At 36.2% G+C, this 23,385-nt stretch overlaps 1 protein-coding gene across 2 annotated transcripts; it reads right to left on the bottom strand.

The window, feature by feature from the left end:
• Window positions 1-528: 528 nt before the first annotated feature.
• On the bottom strand, window positions 529-7,028 carry cxcl12a (chemokine (C-X-C motif) ligand 12a (stromal cell-derived factor 1)). Of its 2 annotated transcripts, none has more exons than XM_079249107.1 (4): window positions 6,918-7,028; window positions 5,227-5,344; window positions 4,201-4,284; window positions 529-2,691 (listed from the first exon to the last, which is right to left on the bottom strand). In XM_079249107.1, exons 1-4 carry the CDS (start codon window positions 6,979-6,981, stop codon window positions 2,643-2,645), a joined length of 315 nt encoding a protein of 104 aa, XP_079105233.1. In that variant the 5' UTR covers window positions 6,982-7,028; the 3' UTR covers window positions 529-2,642. The 2 variants fall into 2 exon arrangements, with proteins under 2 accessions (XP_079105233.1, XP_079105232.1); XM_079249106.1 differs by having other exon boundaries at window positions 5,227-5,347; window positions 6,918-7,013.
• Window positions 7,029-23,385: the final 16,357 nt, after the last annotated feature.

Genomic DNA, 23,385 nt, shown 5'->3' with positions numbered 1-23,385 from the left:
TCATTTACTTTCTATTGCCACTTGTTTAATGAGAACCTTGCTTGATAAAACTGCTTAAATGTTTGTTTTAACAGTTGTGTTTCACAGACACAACACATTTTATATGAATGAGATAACTTTACAAGCTTTATGTGAATTTCTTTTTTGTTTCCACCCCTTTTGCATTTTCCATTTGCAAGCATATGTAATGTGCACATAAAATATGTTAAACCATTTTCGTCTGTCTTTTCTTTTTTTTAAACAATACCCCAGGCTTCATGGCACCAGTTACAGCACCTGCATAGTTTAACTGGTGGGTGTTGGAGTCAGTCCTAAGAAAACAATGAATTATTATGAACTTTTTCAAAGAACTGCTTTTCATAAGACAATATTTTGCTTTTGTGTATGTTCTTGTGCAGCTATGATAAACCAAGAGAGTTAAACCAAGATACTAGTGATAAAAAGAAACGGACATTTCACATTTTTTTCTTAAAATATTTAATGGAAGTAGTCAGTGAACAAATGTATATAAATTGTCTACTTGTAGCATACAAATGTAAAACAGAATGCCTCGTATATGTAAAAGCTGCCTAATCTTCACATTATTGTTTCTACCTGCAGAATCCTGTAGTAAAACCAGTTACCACAGTCACTTAAAGCAGTGATTACATCTGATTATTTTCCATACTTGACTGTTACACCACAGCTACTGTCCTACTGGGCGTGGCTTAAACTTGATTTCAAAGATAATAAGTTGCTAAATTGATTGCCCTTTATCTCTCCATGATGTTTTAATCAGCACAGCACATGTTACCACGGGGCTTCGCTTCACATAGTGCCCTCAGAGGGGAGTTAAAAGTTCATCCCTTTTAGCTCTAATGCTTGCCTAATGGCTGCTTGTTGAGTTAATAGTTAAATAAGGCAGGATTATTGTCCTTGGCTTTAATTTGCCCTTGTGAGTAAAGCCAAACACATGTTTTCACATGAAAGGCTTACATTTACCCTCTGACCCACTGGTACAGTAAGATTACAGCAGCTGGCAAGGCATGCTTTACACTCAATATACAGGGTTACTTAAACAACAAGCATGTACGTGTGTATTGGTGAATACAAGTGTTATTATGTATGATAAAATAGGTTCATAATATGTACAGGAAAACACACTTAAAAGCAGTAGATTTGAAAGATTTCCATTTTTTTCTTTTACTCAACAGCTGTATACAAGTTTCACAATAAAATGTTGGATTTTTAGGCTCAGTTGTAAAAGCATAGCTCCTTCATATAAATGTTTGGATTTAATATATGCAAAAGAGTACAAAAATAAAAACATTTGTATCACATTAATATTTCATACATCGGGAAGATATATATGAATATATGTATGGATCTCCCAGATTTGAACAGTTACGTGAAGCTACACATTCAGCTATCAAAATGAAAGAATTACATGAACAACAAAAGATAAACACAAAAAAAGAAAAGAAAAGGCACAAATTACACTAGCGTTAATGACTTACTTGTAGTTAACACATGAACACATCAGATTTAAAGTGCTTTACTATCTGTATGAAAAGTTGTTGGTAGTCATCTCTCTACATCTATTAGTCAGTTTTGGAACTATGGTACTTTCTTTGGAGGTAAGAGATCTATAATGTTAACTACTGATATGGAGACTGCTATAAAAACTCATGAACACAATTTTTAACAAAAAAAACAAAAAGAAGAAAAAAAGAAAAAGAAATGGGCATAACTAAAAGTGTAACCAATTCAAAGACCACCAGCTGTTTCTGGTGAGCGTTGCTATTTATTCTCCCCTTTTTGTGCACTGAAGAATGATTCCAGTAAATTTGGACTTATTGGCTGCACAATTAAAACTTTTTGGGAACCAGATGTTGTGCTTTTTGCAATGAATCAAAAAGCACATATGATCAAGATGGGGTCGTGTAATCACAGCCACAGCTCAGCTCAGGAAATGCTCAGGCTTTTTTGGCATCCTAATTTCCATCCCCAAAACATTGTAATTGCTATTTTTATTAGGATGTTGTGTTCGGCTTATGTTCAGTCTGGGGTAGCTGGCACCCGCTGAAATTCTTCAGTCCCAATTAACTTGAATCTACTTGTTATTTGGAAAATAAAACTGCTCATTGTTCATTATTTTGTATGATTTGAAGATTGAGGATAAGCAGATCACTTGTTTAGGCTTAGATATCATTTCCAGGCTCAGCAGACCAGATTCTGCTATTTAGAAAAGATTGTTGTCTCCTGCTTGTTGTGGGCACACAGTTCACCTCTGTTTGGACTATTTGACTTTAGATTTTCTGCTTTTTTAAATGACAGAAGAGGCAGAGGAATGATTCTACCTCCAAAATAAAATCTATTTTTTGTAAAAGTCCATTAACAAAAAAGCATATACAAAGCAGATAGAGAAATGCACACTCACAGATAACATGGCACTTTGCTGTAATAAAATTTGTATTAACTGATAGGAGTGATCAAGGTTAGGGTGCTGGCAGAGCAGGTGGGCTGGTGGTCATGGTGAAGCATTATAGGTTCATTTCCCATCTAAAATGTTGCAGCAGAACAGCTGGGATAAGTGCTGTATAACATACCAGATGATTCTGGGTCACATATCTGTAATGATGGCCCATGTTCCTTATGATGGCTTAGTTGGACCTCTGCAGGCTTTTTAATTGCGCTTTTTGTATTTTCCTCCTAAGAAAAAAAAAAAGGAAATTGGTTTTATAAAAGTCTTATTAGATAAAGAGACAACACAGTCAGAATAACTAATTATAACATTGGCAAAATTCAAGTTGAACAAACCTGAATATCTTAACTTTGAACTACTTAACACCATTTTTAGAAAATTAATGAGCATTTGTTCAAGTAAAAATTCAAAAACACCTTGTTCCAGACTTTCAAATAAAACCATCTGCTTCACATTTACGGGGCCAAACAAATGTTAGCTTATAATCAAGAATTGAAATACCTCATTAAAATTTTTATTTCTCAGTTTTAATCAAAATGCTACATTCAGATTTGATGAATTGCATGCTAAACAATGCATTTGATCATATCAATTTTCAGTGTGATGTGCGCATACCTCCGTATAAACTGTATGTAACGACATAAACACATGAACATGGGTGGGCTGTTTATTTATTGATGTTGGAATAATAATCTGTCACATTTAAACTGCTATAAAATGAAATCAGTTTTGTTTGCTTGAATAAATGGGAGCATAGAGCATAAGCTACAACTGTGTGGATTTCTACACATTGTAAATAAGTTTTGTCTCCTCGTTGACCGTGAGTGTAATTGGAAACACATTAGGTCTAGACTCGTTGTAAATGAGCATCAACTTCTCTCTGCATGGGCTGTTTTGTTATGCAGAAGTCTGTTCACACCTCAGCAGGTCAAGGGCTCCACAATCATCCTTGAGACAGACAGTCTGACTGCAGCAACACCGCAGGACCAACATTCACTGACTGGGTGGATCAGAGTGCGAATACTGCATGTATTGTACTGATTTAGGATTGGGTTTTGGTTGTTTTGGGGGTTTTGTTTTTCCATTTCCTAAATTTAAACCTTGATTTTTATGTCTTAATTTTTATCTGCTGCTACAACAGTGTCATGTTTGTTACAGCCCTTAAAAATCCCTTTTAGAGTTATTGGTCTTAGACTGATTAAACACATAAAAGGTCAAGTTGTTGCATTAATGTGCAATCAAATTACAAAACACAAGATGAAACTACCAAGTTGCTACTAAGCTCCATCTTTTTTTTTTAATTCAGCATAAAAATCTCTACTTTTTATTATATCAAAGTGTACATGCAGACAGCTTTTGCATGAACAGCTATGGATAAACTAAGATTTTTACCCACAGCAATAGTTTAGTAAGATCACATTATATCCAGATTTAAATTTGGTGCATCATCTGACATCAAATCCAGAGTTTTAGTGTTCAAGTGGAATTAATCTCTACTCCCACTTGGTCATGTAGCCGCATGTTTAGAGTTTTGGCTCCAGCATGAATTGGGCAATTGAGAATTGTCTCTCCCACAGACAGTTGTTGCTGAATGTCCAAAGGTGCATTTGTTCTTTTGCATTGATGCGTCCCATTCTTTAAACTTCCACAGAGTAGATTTTCCTGCACTTCAGAAAATCTGTAGATTTAGGGCTAACAACAGTCAAGAGAAGCAAATATGTATTGTCAGAACTTACTTGTTGATAACGTTCCTCACGAAAAGCCTCACCCACCGGCTCTCTGGGTTCACACACACTTCTTTGTTTGACTTCAGCTTGGCACTGATTGAAAATAAGAAAAAAATCAATATAAACATAAGCTAAAGATAAAGGAAGCAATTATGCAAAATTATTGTCACTAGTTGTCCTGACACATCAAATAGACTAAATCAACCCAGTGTTGTTAGTTTGGCACATTCAAAGGAACTTATCAAAGTAGTTTTTAAGTGACCAATCAATCTTTTACAACAGTTCTTGAAGATATTGACCCTTAGGTTAAATATTTTAATGTGGAACTATAATCCACTTTTCAAACATTACAAACTGGAGTTATTTAAAGAATAGGTCAAAACTTGTCTGAATGGGAGAGAATAAAAGCTTTTTTTGTGCTTTTGAGATCTGAAAATCTGCCACTTTTATATGCTACTCCTAACAGACACATGTTGATGCTGTTCTCCCCTAATCAACCCTTATCATGCGTGCTCTGCTGCACATCATTATCACTACATTTGCTCATACAAATTATTATTATGAAATGAATCAGAACTAAATGTTGCACACATAATATGAAAAAGAAAAATAAGACAAAACCCAAGATTACTGCTCCCAGTTTAAACAAAAAAGCATCATGCAAATGCCCCAAGAGCCCCCCTTCCCTTCCTTTTTTTCAGTAATACTCAAATGGACCACTTCCTGTGGATGCGTTAGTTTGGCAAGTTGTAAAAAAGTCTTGGTTTCTGTGTATGTGCAAGCAAGTGACAGAGGGGCGTGTGTGTACATATGCATGTGCAGTTCTTTTCTCTTGCCTGTCACCTCCCAGAGATTGATGGTGAGAAATGTGTAACGGGTAGTAAACCTGTTTGAGTTTTTAGGACAGAGAAAACATGTCTCCAACTGTTACCACACACACACACACACACACACACACACACACACACACACACACACACACACACACACACAATACATATAATATATATATATATATATCTAAACAACACTCACATCACTTGGAATGGACAGTTAGGCGTTTGGATGATCCTGAGCTCTTGGATTATGTTTCGTGGGATGTTATTCATGGTTGAACGACAGTAGCATCGCTCGACGAGACTGATGGGCTTGGCTGCTGAAGCAAGGAAGAGAAGTCTGCATTACATTCAAAGCTAGGCATGCTTACAACAGTAAATCTTGTTCAGTTAAATCAATTATCCCATCTCAAAATGGAGATCACATGTTTTCAGAGGAATAAGAGAAACACCTATTTAACCGTTATGAATTTAATAAATGTTTCATCTTTGTTTGCTTAATCCATCAAATAAGTAAAATAATTTACAATATCCTCTTTGACAGATCAACAAGATGAAGCATGCATGCAGATCTCTACAAACAGAAAAAACACCAGGCCTCATTCTTTTTTTCCCTCATGAATCAAGGTGATATCAGTAATTGTACAGTTATAAACACTGAACTTTTTCAGGCATACATAACTCTGTACTATGTGGTCCTTGTAAACCTGATAATGGTCGTTTTACAAAGCTTTCCGTTGTGACTTTGGTTTGCACACCGACAATTGATGAAAATGGAAAATTAAACAGTGCCAATTTTTCACCTTTTCCTTTTTCTGAAACTTTTTTTTTTTTTTTTTTTTTTTTTTTTTTTTACAAATAGGCTATATATGCAGCCTATAAGCAGGCAACTGCTTGAAAAATGACAGACCTTTTTTTAATCAATTTGGTGATTAACTTTCGACAAAATGCATTTCATTTTTTTTTTGTTTGTTTGTTTGTTTGTTTGATGTGTGTTTGTTTTTAGTTTCTTTTGTTTTAATTGTTTATTGTTAGTTTGTTTGTTTTTTGGGGCACTTTTGCAGCCAACCTGGCACACTATGGGTCACAAAACAGATGGTGTGGCGTGCCTCTAGAGATTAATCCCCAATGCAAATCATTTTTTACACCTGATCTTAAGGTTTGCTATTAACATGATAAAGGGTCAAACAGCCACCAGTTGGATGACGCCAAACCTCAAGTCTTATAATACCTCGCTTATGCGCATTTAAAGAAAACAAAAGGCAGGATAAAAGTTTACCACTGACCTAACAGAGAATTTATTCTACAGCAAAGGCCACATGCAGCCTGATGATGGTTACCGCATGAGAGAAAACTCTTTTTCTCATCTCCCGCACAAGCTCACACATGCATAGCCTGCATGAAATACACGTTTGTGTCTTCAACTACAATAATATTTTTTAAAGTATTTAGTTTAGGCCTACCGATATTTTGGTAAGCCCAGGAAAATGGGGAGGAAAGAGCCATTTAAGTCTATTCAGTAAAATCATGATTCAATTTTCATTAAAATCAATAGGCTAAAGGTGTCAGTAATAAAAATGGGGATAAATATTATATATATATATATATATATATATATATATATATATATATATATATATATATATATATATATATATATATATATATGTATGTATGTATGTATGTATGTATGTATGTATAAAACAAATTATATAAATACGCTCTAAATTAAAAAAGAAAAAAAAAAAAAATTTCACACAGTGACAAATAACAGATAAGAGGGTTATAGCGGGTCCTTATCGCGTCACTTTTACATCTCCAGCTGGAAAAAAAAAAAGTAGAAAGTCTAAACAGAACGTAACACCAGCAAACCAGAAAATAATCCCTTACCTTGTAAAGAAGGTGCATATATCACCATCACAAGTGCAGCCACAAATGCGAGTTTCACATCCATTTTGCGTTCAAATCTTTGCAAATCTGCTAAGTCTGAAGTCCAGGCGCGCTGTGACAGACTGGACTCTGGCAGCGAGTTAAATTACTCACCAGCGTCAAGCCTCCGGGTTGAGGAGAACACTTCCGCTTATCAGTGTAAAAGCCACAAAGGCACATTTGTCAAAATAACGGACAACAATCACATGAAACAAACATTGTACGTTTTTTTTTTGTATACATATATCTTTTTTTTTGTATTAGTGAATCTGTTAATCTGTTGACAATTATTTTCTCGTTTTTATTTTGTAAGAATCTATCAGTGTTTCCGGATAACCTGATAACATGACCACGACTTCAAACACCCCATGGAAAAGCATTCTCTTTTTTTATTTTTTTTTAAATGAACACGATTTAGTCTAAAAGTCACAGATGATCTCGGGGTTTTTGCTCATGCTGAGAAACATTTAACCAACAGGAAAGCAGCTCACAGATTTTCCTTTATGTTTTTTCTGTTAAGAAGAGAAACATGAGGCAATTCTGGGTAGTTTTTTTTAAATTTTTATTTTTATTTTAGTTGAGTTAATGTTTTTCTGCTCCAAATGAACAAAACACTTGATTTGTAACTAGGGAGGATTCATTAGTTTAAATTGTTCAGTTAGTTTGAAACTAACACACGAGCCTGATTTAGTTGATTTCTTAAACTATGCTTTTCCACAAGCCTGCTAAGAATTTCCAATGTGTTTTGAGTGTGCACATGCACATTTTTACTGTTTAAAGGGATTAATTACTCAAGTATTTAACTGAGTACAGATGTGTGTCTGACTGCAGATGTTTGGCTTTCATGTTTCTGAACACTCAGTGTGTGTGTATGACTATGATCCAAGTAATTGTGAAATTTTGCTGTTGATGTTTGAAAAATCATGTAAGATGTGCAGTTTTTAGGTGCTGGCATATACATTAAAAAAAAAAAATATATATATATATATATATATTTTTTTTTTTTTGATCAAATGTTTACTAAGCTGAAACAAAAGCAGCTCCAAAATGTAAATATAATCTAAAACCCCCTCATTCTAGAGATTTTATTTAAAAAGTATTTACACAGCTGATGGCTGATACGTGTGCTACATTTCTGTCTGAATCTCAGAGCAACATGAAAAATGTGGATGAGTTATTAGTTTTGTATTTTCTATTCTGCCTTCTTTTTGTTAATAGAGCCATTGCCTCTCACACAACTATGTGAAAGCAGACTACACACTGAAATGACACTTGTGTGTGAGGAATAGAAGAGTAGTTCAAAGAGAATAGGTGTATTTAATGCTTTTGATTTGCCTTATCTTTAAAGAATAAATTCTACTTTGTTTTACTTTAGTGGACAATAACTGTAACATGTACTTAGGGGTGAAAATACAACAGTGACAGAGGGCTTTGTACAACAACTTTATTAATCTTTGTGGGTTAATTGAGCATTTGAGCAAACTGTCTCTGTTTCAGAACTTAAACAGTATTAAATGAAGCCATGGAAACAGACGGGAGCAGACACAGACATGGTTTCAGTTGACAACTGAAAGGACATATTGACTTCTCTCACAGCCCACAAAGGCTGTTACCAAACCTGTGCATGTCTTGAAAAGAGAATGATAAAACAAGCACACAGTGAAATGGTAAGAAAGTAAAGTATTTGAGTAAGGTTCTCTCAGCTTGGAATGAAATTTAACATCAGAGGTTTTTAGGTTATCACAAAAGCTCATCAACCTGCTCACGCACCCACAATCTGCTTTCTCTTCACTTATCTAGTATTCCTAATCAGAGACTTGCGAGTTTGGACAAAAAGTAAATGTATGTAGTGGAACTTGTGTCAGAACATTAACAAATAGGATTTTTAATTTTCTTGAACACAAACACAGTTACGCATGGGGACGTTAAAGCTGTAAATAGGGCCAACCTGTTTCTTGTCATGAGAAAGAACTTGCACATTCAAGTACTGTCACAATCAAAGAGATTTACTTTCCTTAAATGGAGTGAATGAACTGTTGCAGTGTTACATAAGCAGATTTGGCAGCACATCTTGTTGCTCAATTGTTCTGCTCTCACTTGCATTAAAAAGTTTGCGGTTTGTGTCTTGATAAAAAACAGTTCTTTTCTCAACACAAGGGCTTATTTTAAGAAAACAATCATTTAGGGTGAGTTCTATAAAAATGAAACTGAAAGAAAGATTACATATTGGGGTGTTTAAGTGACATTGCAACATGAGTCCTTTGAGTCTTGGTTGATTTGAGCAAACTGCACAAATTCATAACATACAGACTACCTGTTGTACATTATTCACATCTGGCCAGTGTCCATCATTTTGTCTTTCAGCTGTGGTTTAATGCTCTGTACTCCACCTGTAAGTCTTTCTGTTTTGGGACGTTGCACTTAAGGGTCCATCTGCCTCTCTCTGCGTGAGGCAGAGTATTCTCAAAGAGCTCTTTTAACTCCAAAAGTAAATCACACAACAGGTTTTTCTCTGAAGTTCAGGAAGGCTGGCAGGTGTACAGGGCATATTGGGGATATTTATAATGTTTGAACAGCTAATTGGTTTTGATGTTTTAATTTTTTCACTATTTCCATTCAATAATATATTTAATGCAAAAGTAAATAGAGGAAGACAATGGAGATGACAGAGAAAAAGTTAGTGCGGCTGTAGCTCAGGAGGAAGAGCAGTTGTCTCCCAACTGGAAAGTTGGGAGATTGATTCCAAGCTTCCCCATACTATGTGCCGAAGTGTCCTTGGGCAAGACACTGAACCCTATGTTGTCCCCCAATGTGTGCCTATCGGGCTATGAGTGTATATGTAAGTCACTTTGGATAAAAGCAAATAGAATAGAATAGAATAATGTAAAAGAGGAGTAATGACCTCAAAAGACCAGCTTAACTATGTTTTTATTCTTGCTGCCAACTCTGATTTGGTATTAATTTGTCAAAGCCTAACTTTGTTAAGCTTGTCAAGGTGCAGTGCCAAGTTAGGGGTTAAAAAAATATACAGACACTGATTATTGGCCCTCACCATTTTACATATGTGTTCCTCCTTCAGAGGAAAGAAGAGTATTTAAATTAATCATGCAGATAAAAACTAAGCCTTGCAGATTTGGTGCAAGATGTACCATTATCTACCTACCAGAAAAAAAAGTCTTATAGTTTGCACTTGACATGGCTGTGATTGTTGTTGTTCAGAAGTGATGGAAACATGGAAAAGAGGAGTCTTTCAAATTAGTCTCTATTCAAGCAAGAAAATGCAAAAATGAAAATAAATTATTAAAGTAAAGTTACTTGACCCAGCTGGACACAACATGACTCAATCCCCCCTTGACAGTGAGTAGATTAGAAACCATCATTCATCTTGTTCTCACTGCTTAATTATGAAATGACAGATGATGTTGACAAATGACAACTTGCTGCACTGAGTTTTACTTATTCACATTAGGAAGAAAAATCACTGATAAGAATGTCTGTGGACATGAAAAGATACACACAAATAAAGACATTAATGTTGCCATTAAACTGAGCAGACTGTAGTGATCTTTAGCTGTAAGATAAGTCCAGATGTTTTTTCTTATTGTGTTGTATAGCTTAATGCTAAGCTTTAATGACTTATCATCACTTGTGTGCTTTTTGATCCTGAACCAAAGAAATAAATAAATTAGGTTAAGTTGAGCCGTTAATTCCTGTGGCACTCATGAAGGAATTTAATAACAAAAATAAACCTGATAAAAAGCTGATTTTGTTGTTGTGTTTTTATCATCTGAGCCAAAGAGCCCATCTTGCATGTTTTAAGCAACAGGCAGTGATGTTTATACTAATTTGACATGTTGTAGCAAGATGTGCTGGCATATAGAAATGACAAATAAAACCTTTGAAATGAATTGTAACTGTGGTGCTGTTGAACTTTATGTCTGGAACACTTTGTGGTGCTATATTGTGTCCAGTCCATTCACAATTCATTCTTGACAGACTGCTTTGATTATTGTGGAAATTAGCTTGTAATGCATTTGGACAGCATGTCATTTTAGGATGGTGCATACAAAACTCAGCACTCATAGATTGTATTTATGACTTGTGAAAAGACACAACCTCCACACTTTCAATGAAATGTATGAAGAAATATGTTGCGACATAGTATCTGTTATCTGTAGTTTATTGGCTGCTTCTTCAGTTAAAACTATATCAGTGGTGGAGGGAAGTATTTATTCCTCTATATAAGACTTTATAGAGTGGGAAATTCTGCAAACTACATTATATGCGGAAAATAAATAGTTGACTTGAAGGATATTGCTTTGGTAAAATGATTCTGCTGTTTATGACAGCTGAGTAGTATATTTAGGAAGTAAACAACAAGCTTTTCTTTGTGTTCAGGATGAGAAGTCCCCAAGTGGCATTACTGTAACTTGTTTGGGTTCATATTGTCAGATGCTAACATTTTAACACACACGGCACATTGTGTTCTTTCTTCATTACCCATCATCATACTGGCAGGGTAAGATACGACTTGTCATAATTTCTTGTCTTTTTCATTATGGTTGTTGAAATTTCTGTTTTCGATTCATTATTGTTTGTCCTTCGGCACTTCGACAAGTTTGTCTATCCTTTGCAAGCAGCGCAACACCACATTTTATTTGGCCTATACCAGGCAGCTATGCACTAATATTAGGAAGACATCATCTGGAAACTCAACATCTGGAAGACAGCATATTTAAAATGGCATTATTGTTATCTTGAACTTGAACAGTAATGAGGAAACAGCAAAGAGTGGTTAAAATAAGATATAGTACCTACAAACTAATCATCGCCTCAAGCGTAAACCCATTGGAGAAGGAGAACACTTTCATGAGGACAGTTTAAAAAAAACTTTTCGCTGGTGACATGACAGGAGAGATGCCACACTTAAAAGTAAATACTCAGAATGTTAAATGAGTTTAGGATAACATAACTACCACATGTTGAGATTTACAAAGAAGTATTCACTTCTAGCAGAGATATTGCACTGCCTGGCCAAAATGAAATAAGTTTCTACCTGGATTTAACTAAGTAAACAGGTACAAGCTTCCTGATGGATAATTGCTATGTGGGCAGTAATCTATCATCTGGCAACAAGTTATTTAACCCTAACTAATGTACTGAATGGCCTCTTATTTCTTAAACAACTACACTGAAAGACACATATCATTGTGGTGCAGATAAAGCAGATTTTAATGTAACTGCAGAAACTAGTAATACTGGTTTAAGAACTGTCCAGCACATAATTAAAAACTGGAAGGATAGTGGATAACCATCATCTTCCAGTAGGAAATGTGGTCAGAGAAATTATCAATGACTGTGATCAGCAATCATTTAAATGTTTGGTGAAACCAAATCTGTGTAAAACAATAGTAAAACTCAGGGGTATACTAATTGAGAAAATGTGCAAGTCAAGGTATTGGGGCTGAACAGCTGTATAGTAATAATAAAACCACTGATTAGTGAGGCTAAGTGGCAAAAAAAAAACTATTTTGCAAAGGAGCATAGAGGTCATACACTGAAACAGTGAAATAAAGCCACATAGTTTGACAAGTCCAGATTTGCCCTGTTGCAGAGTGATGGGAGCATGAATTTACTAAGAGAGGCACATAAAATGATGCACCCATCATGCCTATTGCAACAATAAGTACCAAAAGAATGACCGCAGCTGACAGTCCATCCATCAATTTGTTCTTCCCTGCTGGGATGGGCATATTCTAAGATGACAATGGCAGGAATCATCAGGCCCAAATTGTAAAAGAGTGTTTTGGAGAGGATGAGACATCGTTTTCACACAGACTGGCCACCACAGACTCCAGACACAAACCCCATGGAGAATCTTTGGGATGTTCTGATGAAGGCATTGCAGAGTGGTTGGACTCCCCCATCATTAATACAAGATCTTGAGAAAAATAATTCAACACTGAATGGAAATTAATATTGTAATCATTCTTACATTCCTGTATACAATTTATTCCTCGCATCATTCATCCAGGTTGGTTATACTACTCAAATTCCAAACCTGTACAGAAAAGATGCTCGATTCATAACGATAATTATACAGAACTTGTTTCTTTTTAAAAGGCTTTTCCATGTAAATTATTTAAGCTCTTGGCAGTGTCGATAAACAAAACTGCATACTGTTGGTGATGAAGCAGAAAAAAACTAATCTTTCCCATGCCAATAGCTTGTTAAACATTCTATAAGTGCTTTTCCCCTTTAAAAGAGACCGTATCCCGGGGGGTGCTGGAGTATGGATGGCTGAACGTATTATGGAGGAGTTGCCAGTTTCCATAGCTCAAACTTTGGTTTGAGAACATACAGGCTACTGGCCCCAGTAGGGGATCAGCCACTGCTTCATTGTAGCTCTGTGTGGCTAAGGGCCTGCTGGCTCAGCCTATTGTCTGGTTTCCTCTACATCCTCCACAGAGTCGTGAGCCCTGTGCCTCCATACCACCATAAGGACCACCTCAATGACCTGTCAACAAAGTCTTTATCCATCTTTGTTGAATCAAAGGAGAAACAGTACCCTGGTCAATAGCTTTGTAATCAGTGGTCAATTTTAAGAACTTTAAAATACAAAACAAAAAAAACATCATAGCTGAAAACAATGAATTGGAAGAATTTTCCAAAGTTTTTCTTTTTCCACTGCTTTTCTTAGTTGCCTTTAGGATTTTAGATTTTCTGTTATCATGCTTTCAATCACTTATAACATTGTTAGCTTTTATTTTATACATCATCCATCAAAAGGGTTTCTGAACCAAGCAAAATCCCTCCTTTGTCAAAATGCTGTCATCACTTAGAAACCCGCATTTTAGGTTTTTTCCAACACACTTAGGATACAACGACTTCATGCAATACTATAGAAATAACAATAGCAGACGGTTTGCATTCTGATAATCCTTCAGATACAGTAAACACAATGAAATACAAAAGGCTTACTATAAACCGTAAAGTCAGATTAAAAGCAAAAGTTACTTATTATAGTTTTTATGGTTTCAGCTGTGAGTTTATGCCCGACAGAACCACATGCAACACAGCTGGTGTGGGACTGGTTGATGGTGAATCCATTGAGTTTGACACCTGGTGTTGTCTGGCCACGGGAACAAAACGGCTTCAGCTGCCTCAGTGATGCTGCCGGGGAGAGCCGAGAAACTGCTCAAACATAACCTTCACAGAAGCTTCAGTTTTTGGTGAGTTTTTTTCTAAGTACTTCAGTGGTTCAAAATTATATGAAACTCACTCGCACATCACGTAGAAGAGAAGATTGCAATTTATAGGTTTTGGCAAAAATGTCCTGTGTTTAATCATGTCTGTTAATCAACACATTCATGTGGTTTTGTTTCTTTTTATTGCAGTTTCTCAATTCTGCAAAGGTTGCAATCAGCAAACCAAGAAAGTAGCATATACAGAAACATTGTCTGCACAGTTTTAATTCTGTTATAACTGTACAACAACACACAATAAATACAGAGACAGCTACACATACTCAAACACACTTTTTCTCACAGTCAAAAGCTCCTTCAGTTTATTTTGCCACTGAAACTGAAAACCACAACACAAACAATGCCTTAGCCACAGCCGCATTTTTAATCTTCGAAAAACTGATTGACACATAATCCCTTTCCACATTTAGCTTCCTTTTCATTTAGTCTCCTTTGCTCATGTGTTAGTCATTGCATCCACAAACATTCGATGCTGTTGGTGAGTTATTAAACCCGATACATTTGTGTAATAAAATGATAAAGCCACGTGAGGTCTTTCTCTTAGCATATTATTCATTCAGTGTCTCATACGGGAAGTAGCATTTTTCAGTGCTCTGTTACTGTCATTAAACTGGTGTGTGGCCATGTCCTTAAGGTCAGTCTTGTGAGAGATGCTGAAACAGGTGAATCTCATATAACATCAACATGAAAGTCACTTGGACATGTGCTCCCTCATTTACTAAATGAAGTAGATAGCAGAGGTGGTTGTTTCCAAGAAAGAAAGAAAAAAAAAGATTAGAAATTTATGCTTTCAGTATCCAAAATATATTTGCTTTCAATTATTCTGCTTAATAAAAATCAGTGTCTTTTTTTTTTTTTTTTTTTTTTTTGGTATTTGTAAGTTATTGCAATTGGAACAATGTTTCATTATCACAGTTCTGCATGGAAAAGTAAACCAAAAAAGCATGAATTGCGGGAACAAAGTATTAATGACAACACAAGAACAGAATGGATTATAAAAATTACCCAGGTGGTTAAATTAAGAAGCATTTTTATTTCAGTTTGACAGTATAATCTAAAGTTTCTCTGGTATCCAGAGAGATGTGCTGTACTTCGAATTTGGAACTTATACTTGAAATTTATAAGGATTATGAGAAAATCAAGATAAAATGATGTATGCTAAAAATGGAAAACATAGCTCAGGCTGTTCACCAGTATGACCTGCAGATAGTCCAGATTTGAAATAATTACACATGGAGCAATCAATATAGCCTCCAGCCACTACTGGATGAATTTACTGAATGCACTGGATATCTCATGTTTCCTTCCTAGACAAATTAGTTATCGTGAAATCACTTTTTTAAAAGAAGTACTTTCCCTCAATTTAGCCAAAGCCTGCCCCCTTGCCACCTCTGTTTTGGGACAACCCCCCACGGTCCTTCTATTCTCAGTCGTCATCAGCCGTGACATCACAGCTGCTGCCTCTTTACTGCTATCCATTGCCAGGTCACTACATAAAACACTTAAAGAGAGTTTAAATAGAGTGGCTACAGCTGTCAATCAGAATGATGGAGCATTTAAACATAACTGTCTCTTTTATATGTTCTTTCTCTAACTTAGCAGGCTATAATGGTAAGCAGCCATGCAGCCATGTGAGGTTGGTCATAGAGGTTTAGCTGCAATCAAAGATCTATTAATCAGAAAGAGGAAACAGCTCTGTCAGAGGAGTTAAGACAGAGTATCTTGTCCTCTTTCACAAGGACAAATATGAGATATAGTTACATGCTATTCATCCTGCATGGCACCTTTGAAGTAATTCCCAAGCTGGGAAATGGATGGCGATGTGTCACAAGGGCATAAATGAACATAAGGATCATGCATATAAGCTCACTTGCATGTGTTTGGAAATACAATAACATGTATAGGAAAAAGTCACAAGTATGGGTTTATATCAAGAGATTAAAAATGAGTTTCATGTGTTTGTAGGATGAAGACATAGTTGTGAAATTATATACAGTACTTAACTGCCTGTGTAATGTGTGTTGACATGGTGGTTCATGGGCCTGAAGACATTTGCCTCAGTTTCTTTGTTTTTTGTAATTACCTATGCAATCATAGACCCTTTCTGTAGGCCCACTAACAGCAACATACCCATGTGCACTAGCATGCGGAGCAGAGAGAGTGACAAATGAAAAGACAGAAAAGAGGAAAAACAGGAAGCAAAGTCAACAGCGGGTAAAAACAGAGGAAAGGAGGACTCCAGATGATTTGGAGCAAAGACAAAGTAACAAGAGGTGAGGGTGAAAAATGAGCAGCCAGCCTGTTTCCAGGGCTGGCTTTGATTAGTGACTGTAACCATGCTCTGTTCCTCATTAACTCACCACGGCATGGCGGTGCAGAACAGAGAGAGCTGACATTCAGGGAGGTTAGACAATGAATCTAAACTCATCTTCTGCGCGTTACCATAAGTCAAATACAACTTCTGATCTGATTGTAGTTTCCACTCTAAAATTCATGCCTTTTACTGGTTTAAAATATATGTACTGGAATAAAGTGATCTTCACAGGTGCACCATTGACCTGTCATGCGATAAAGCTGGCTGGCATCTTAATCTATGAGGAAAAACAGAAGGATTTACAGTTCCTGAAATCTTTATCTTTGTGTGTCTTTACTCACCTCTCAGTCGTGGAATAATAATCTTGGTTGCAATGTCTAATGCCTGTAGCTCAACTTTTTTAACAGATTAAAATTTATATACAGTAAGTGGATGACTGCAATTAAATTGAATTAATTTACAAGACCAAACTGAAATAAATTTGTCAAACCAATTATGATTAATGTATTACTCTTTTAGACTAAATATGGTTCCAGCATGGAAACAAAACAATAGGGTGGTTTTTTATTATTTTTGTAGAAATTTGTTTAATTTTCAAACAGATCATTTCATTTGACTGGGAAACCAAAATATGGTCTGCATACAAGCAGCACAAATGTGGGATTTATGTTATTGTTGCTTAATTTTCAGAAAGACGTTTTTAAAATAGTATTCTAAATAGCCTGCCTCCAAAGTGGTACATATTTAGTCCAATTATGGGTGGTCTTTGAAGTGGACTCATTGAGCACTGAAAGAGCTCTTTTCAGCTTTCTCCACATGTGGCCTGAACACTGGAGCAAGTCTGATCTGTGTTTTATGCTTTAAAGGTCATGACTGCAAGTATGTCACACACCTGCACCAAGGAGTCAGTGGTCAGCTCATGTGCACAGGTGTTGTCAAATACAGTGATGAAGTGAAACAGAAGATGATAAACTTTCATTGGGAGTTCATTTGTTTCTGTTACAGCACAGGATTAGATGCACAACTTCTAAAGATTCCACCATGAGGCCACTCCTGGATGAAAAAGGAAATAAACTGCTGCAGACTGACAGTAAAACAAGGAAAATAAAAAGGTGCAAAATTACATTAAAAAATGGTTTATTTGCTTGTGACTTCAATCTGTTCTCCTGAGAATTATGTAGCCATGTTGCATTCCCGCAAACAAGTATCATAAGTATCATATGTACATTTCTCAGTCAAAAGAAGCCTGTCATGTCTTCCATCACATGATAGTGATTCCAAGGAACATTCAGGTCATATGAGTTCTGTATTTAATAACCAACCAAATTTTTTTCTTAGCCTTATTCAGGAATTTTCATTTTCTAAACCTAATAAAGTTGCTTTGATTTATCCAGAAAAGAAAACTTTTTAGTTTAAAAGGGGGAGAATATAGCAAAGCGCATTTGTTTCTGCGTGAGTCTGTTTGCATCTTGTATTTTCTGTCAAGACTAGAACATTAGTATTAAAAATACAAAAACCAAAGTCTTTTAAAATTATTTGGGTTTGAGGTTAAGTTTGAAATTTTAAGCAATTTTCCACTATTTCCTGCTGTTTTAGTCTATTGATACAATAAACTTCATTGTGAAGTTATTTCTCTAAGCATGTTTTCAATGGAAAAAGACAAAAAAACATGGAACACATTATCATTTCTATTGTCTGTATATTCATTGCAAATGTATTTGTATAAGTGCATGCTAGAAGGTGTGGAGGTTCCCAGCAGCCTTGTCTCTGCACTCTAACAGAGCTCAGTTAACCCCACTCGCTCCACACAAAAGCTGCTTTGTGGTTGAGGGCTGTATGTGCAGTGAAAAGATTTTCTGGAGGAGAATTTGAAATAAGGTTCTCTTTTTTTCTTCTTTTCATCCACGTCTTTCACTTCTTTGCTTTATAAATGTTTGCTTGTGGGAATCAAGACCATTCAGAAGGTGTATAGTAGCTAAGAAGCTTCGATAATCCACTGTTCTGATGTCTGGCTGCTGAAATGTGAGCTGGCTGGAACTGTAAGTCTTTCTGTCAACTGGTGTGGCAGCTATTCAGTTTCAGTGGCTTAGACTTGAATCGCATTAAAGAGGACATGGAAATTAAAAGTATAGAGATCAATCAGCAAGGAAAACGTTTGCATTCCCTTCTCCCCAGGTTCTTATAGAAAACCATAATTGCCACACAAGCTAAACGTAGCTCTGTGCTCATTAAGTGCTAATTATCACGTTAAAGCTGCAGAGATGGCCAGATTACATTCACACTTGGGCAGAAAGAATGAGATGTGGACCTACAGAGACTTAACTCTAGGGATTTCTTTTAAATTTTTACCATGATTTAATAGTGTGGTCTAGTTAAATGTCAAGATTTTACCTAGAAACCCTGTTAAGTAAATACACACAAATAAATTCTCTGCCTTCCAGACCCTTGTTAAATCATTTCAGCAAGCCGCTAGGGGTAAAAAACATGAGGACATCATTTGGTTTACTTCACTGGTTACACGGGTTTCAGTTGCAAGTCTGTACTCACATCATAAATGCCTTCACAAATTGGGGGCTAGAATCTAGCACCCAGATAAAAGCCCTCTGTGGTTGTCTTGTTTTTTGATGCATCACTTCCTTTGCATATTTTATTGATCTTTGCAATCTCTTTGATTCCCTCTGCTTGGTTTAAATTTCCTGTTATCAGGTGAGATTATTTGGCAGCTATGTGTGACACTGCAGTTTTGATAAAATTCATCTCCATTCCCAGCTATACACAGACAAACGCTAAGCAACCTTACACTGGCAGCCTGCTGCCTATCAGCATTGAGCTTGGAACCCGCAGGGGCCTTCTGGGGAGCATCAGTTCTCTAACACATTGTCTTGAATCTAATAAAATCTGATAACCAGAAGGGAAAGGCCAGACTAAGAGGGAGTAGAGACTGCCTTCATTCTGTTACATATTAACAAGTATAGTGACTGTAAAGGTTTTTCTTTTCTGCTCTTTTTAAAAGGGAGTTAAAACAAGCTGAATTTACATTGTTGAAAAGATTGATCTGTTCCTTGCAATAGTGATTTCCCACAGACTTTGTACTATAATAGCACAAAGAAAACACTTCATTTTGTTTGCTTTTAGTTGTTTATAGCAACCAAACAGAGGCAGCATGGCACAGTTTCTGTGTGTTCCTTCAAAAAGCTGCTTTTCACCCATGCATCAGTCTTGCTGTCTCTCTCAGACTCTTTTCACACAGCAGTTGTGCTTCATCAGCTCAGTGAAGGAAACTTGGTTTGCCACCGCTGTTGCTCCCCGGTCATTTTTTACGGGCTCATTAGAAGGGGTGTAGCATTGTAAAAATGTTTTAAGTAATAAGCCTACACCAGAGAGCCAGTACCAAAGGCATTTTTGGTTGGCTTGAAAAAAATCAGCCCTTTGACTACTTTAACTGTTGACTCACAAGTTCATCAAGTTTGACACTCCGTTTTGTCTGCAGACCTTACAGACATGACAGTGAGGAGCAGGAAAGCCACATCAAGCACGCTATGAGCACAATCTGTGTATCAGTCTTTTGCCGCTTGGCCTTAATCTGGGAAACATGGGTTGAGCTGAGTTTGAGTTTAATTACTTTTTTACCAGATTTGGGTACAATGAAAGTTTTAAGAAACATAAAATGACAACTTTTAACTCAGTATCATCCACCATTACAACTAAATATTATCCAACAGCCAGCAATTAAATGCTTAGCCTAATTCTTGGCATTGTGTAATATCTTTAGTTTACTCCTGTTAACCTTTACGTGGTTAAGCTATACTGTTCAGAAAGATGCTTATCTAACAACAGGCATTAAATGGGTTTTTCAAAATGTTAAGTTACGGGTGCATTGGTTTTCAAATTATCATAGAAAAAAAATAGACTGAAAAGAATCTTCTGTCTTTCAGTCCTCGAGGCATGCAGGGAAAAAAGATGAATTTCCACTCAAAATCTCAAAGAAATAAAACATCATTGCCATAACTTGATCTTTAGATTATGCTCAAATCTTATACCACTACTTCTGGAAGAGATTGGGAAGCGTGTCTTTGACTGGTCTATGTCCATGGTTAAGGCTCTGCTTGGCAGTTCCTACTATCCTGAAATATTATACGTTCCCTCTACATATTTCACTTTTAGGTTTTGAACTCTAACTGCATTGGCTTGTCTGTCGTGTCTGCCATGGGGCTCAAGAATAAAATGAAAGCGATACTCCCCATGGGTAAATTGTTCATATTTGCGCAGCTGGCTCAGGCTGTGTGGAAAGACTTGTAAGTATTTGGACAACTAAACAATGTTAATTTGAAACCTATTAACATTCTACTTCAGTTCGGGTTGAGGAAGATATTTTCAACGCTTAACAAGCTCCGAGAGCAGCATTTGTTTCCTGTTGAGGTGGCTTGCTTTACATTTTTATCCATGAAATCGCAATCACCACGCTGAGCCCTTCTGCACGAATTTCAGGATGAAATCCAGAACAAGAAAGGATGAGTAAGCTAGTTTGTTTTCTCATCCTTAAGTATTTGCCCACATGTCAAGATATAAGTGGCTGACTGTCAAGGCAGTGCTTTTTTTTTGGCTGTGTTTATTATAATAGAGCTCATTATTTTTTCTTTTAATTGAATCTGTCAGGGGTTTAATGAATCAATCCTGATGGATTAAGTGGGTTTCATGTCACCCTTATACCCCCAAGAACACATACCAGTCAGCACCCCTTTTAAGTAGTAAGGGCTTATATATAACTGCAACCCATGGCTTTAATATAGGCTGACCATGAAGGCAAATGGCTCAAAAAACAGCTTTTACTTTCACTGCAATAAGAAACAAGAATTATGATCACGGCTCAGGGAAGAACAATTTTTAAAACTGGGTTCCAGGAGGCCCAGTGCTTGGCTCTTTATGGTATTGTTTATGGTTAAATCCAAAAAGGGTTTTCTCATGTTACTGTACTGAACTTATACCCTACACTTGTGTAACTTTGAGTCTTCATGGCAGTATTACCAGAATTAATCCAGAACTGTTATTTGGTTGAAGTATTAGTAAATCTATTGCACTTTGGTAATCTACATTTTACAGACTACTGGTTGAGTATCAGCTACCAAGTTCAAATCACTCTTATAAATGTTTTTTTTTTATATGGATCTATTTCTTAGGTTTGGCTGAAGTTCCTTACTTGCTAAAGCTACACCCATCCACAAAGTGCCTTTTATTTTGGCAGTTTTTGACTGCCAAACAGACTAATCTTGGCTTTTGTCACAGTGAACAAGTGCAATGTCTACCAAGTTAAGAAATTGAACAAAAATAAATATTATAAATAAAATATGATTTTAAACAAAACAAACAAACAAATAAATACAAAAAGAAAAAAATATTAAACTCCTTAAAAAGCGTGACCGCCTTTTAAGCCCCATTATATTTACTTTTTATGAAACTTCTAAGGTGTCAATTGATTGATTGATTGATTCATTCATTCATTCATTCATTCATTTAAATGAATGGTCATGGGGAAGCTGGATCCCATCCCAGCCATCTCTGGCCAAGAAGCAGAGTACACCCTGGACAGGTCGCCAGTTCGTTGCAGGTATTTACACATTGTGAGAAATCTGCCCTTTGTCACCTAAAGGACTCTGTTTTCCATTACATGTACTTAATCTTTGTCAAGACAATTCAAACATCTACATCAAGCAGGCAGGCATCAAAAGACAAAACAAGTAAGGCGCCCACTGAAATAAAATAGGTGTTTGCAACAAGTCATTATACATCTGATTATTTCTGATTAACTTGTCAGTCAAAAGCTCCTTCCTAAAAACAACTGCAGTGACTCATGGAGTGACATGCATACAAGGAAAGGAAAACATGTTCGCCACAAAGCAGTCATAACTACTTTGTACTATCTTTTTATTTGTTCAGCCATGAGTAAACACTCATTCATCAACTAAAAAAATGTCAACTTTTTCTTATCATGGCATCAAATAACATTTTTTAAAATCATGTTTGCATTGCTTGTTTGTGTTAAGATGCCGATAACGCTAAACCAGTTCTTCTCTCATACAAAAAGAAAGTCAGATACATTAACTCTGTTAAAATGCTGGTTTATTTTGATGAGTGCTTTTTGTGTTTTTTCTGCATGTATGACAAATGGTCTAATTAGGCACATGTTTTTATAAGAAAAAGCATGACCTCTGCATCAGTTAGCACACGTCTGGCACATATTTGTGTGTATATGGAAAGCAGAGGTACACCATGTGTGCTAGAAAAAACTTTTGTTATCATAATACAATAAATGAAAGCTGTCATTTGTTATACTACATTTGCTTTCCTTTCCTCTCCAAGTCAAACTGTAATTAAATATAATGTTCCTTTTATTGTCTTAATGTGATTGTAAAAAGGTGTGTTTTCTTTTTTCTTGTTTAACACACTTGTCCAAATTACCGTAAAGCAAAGCCTCCTGTGTGACAGTGTTGAGTCAAGATGGTTTGTGTGTGTCAACAGCAAATCTCTTGCTGTGATCCCACATCATGTTTGGATCACTCATTCACCATTTCTGTGTGGTGCCAGAGAGCCTTGAGTCAAAGGTCAGGACTGTAAGGTATATCATAGCACAACCCCCATCAAGTAAAGTGACCATGAAATTTGGACAAGGTGCAGCATCAAGCATTGCAAGCTAGCTGATCGACAAAGTCCTCTCAAAGTGTAGCATGCGGAGATAGAAGCTTAGTGGATTTCTTTTAGGTCAAGGGAAGCCATGATAAAGAACTTTTTCTTTGTTTAGCTGAGTATAGACAGTAATAGTCTGTTACAGGTTAAAGCCAAGCATTCAAACATT

This window comes from Telmatherina bonti, assembly GCF_933228915.1.
Source record: "Telmatherina bonti genome assembly, chromosome: 11".
In the NCBI taxonomy this organism is placed as follows: domain Eukaryota; kingdom Metazoa; phylum Chordata; class Actinopteri; order Atheriniformes; family Telmatherinidae; genus Telmatherina; species Telmatherina bonti.
The sequence above is the reverse complement of the archived record's forward strand: the minus strand, read 5'-3'. Positions and strand labels throughout refer to the sequence as shown.

Excerpts from the sequence above, each read along its gene's own strand:
- cxcl12a (XM_079249106.1), bottom strand. The coding sequence starts at position 6,981 with ATGGATGTGAAACTCGCATTTGTGGCTGCACTTGTGATGGTGATATAT. Across the intron at positions 5,348-6,917 it reads ATATGCACCTTCTTTACAAG|CAGCCAAGCCCATCAGTCTC; the intron begins GTAAGGGATTAT and ends TCCTTGCTTCAG. Across the intron at positions 2,692-4,200 it reads GTGAGGAACGTTATCAACAA|GAGGAAAATACAAAAAGCGC; the intron begins GTAAGTTCTGAC and ends TTTTTTTCTTAG.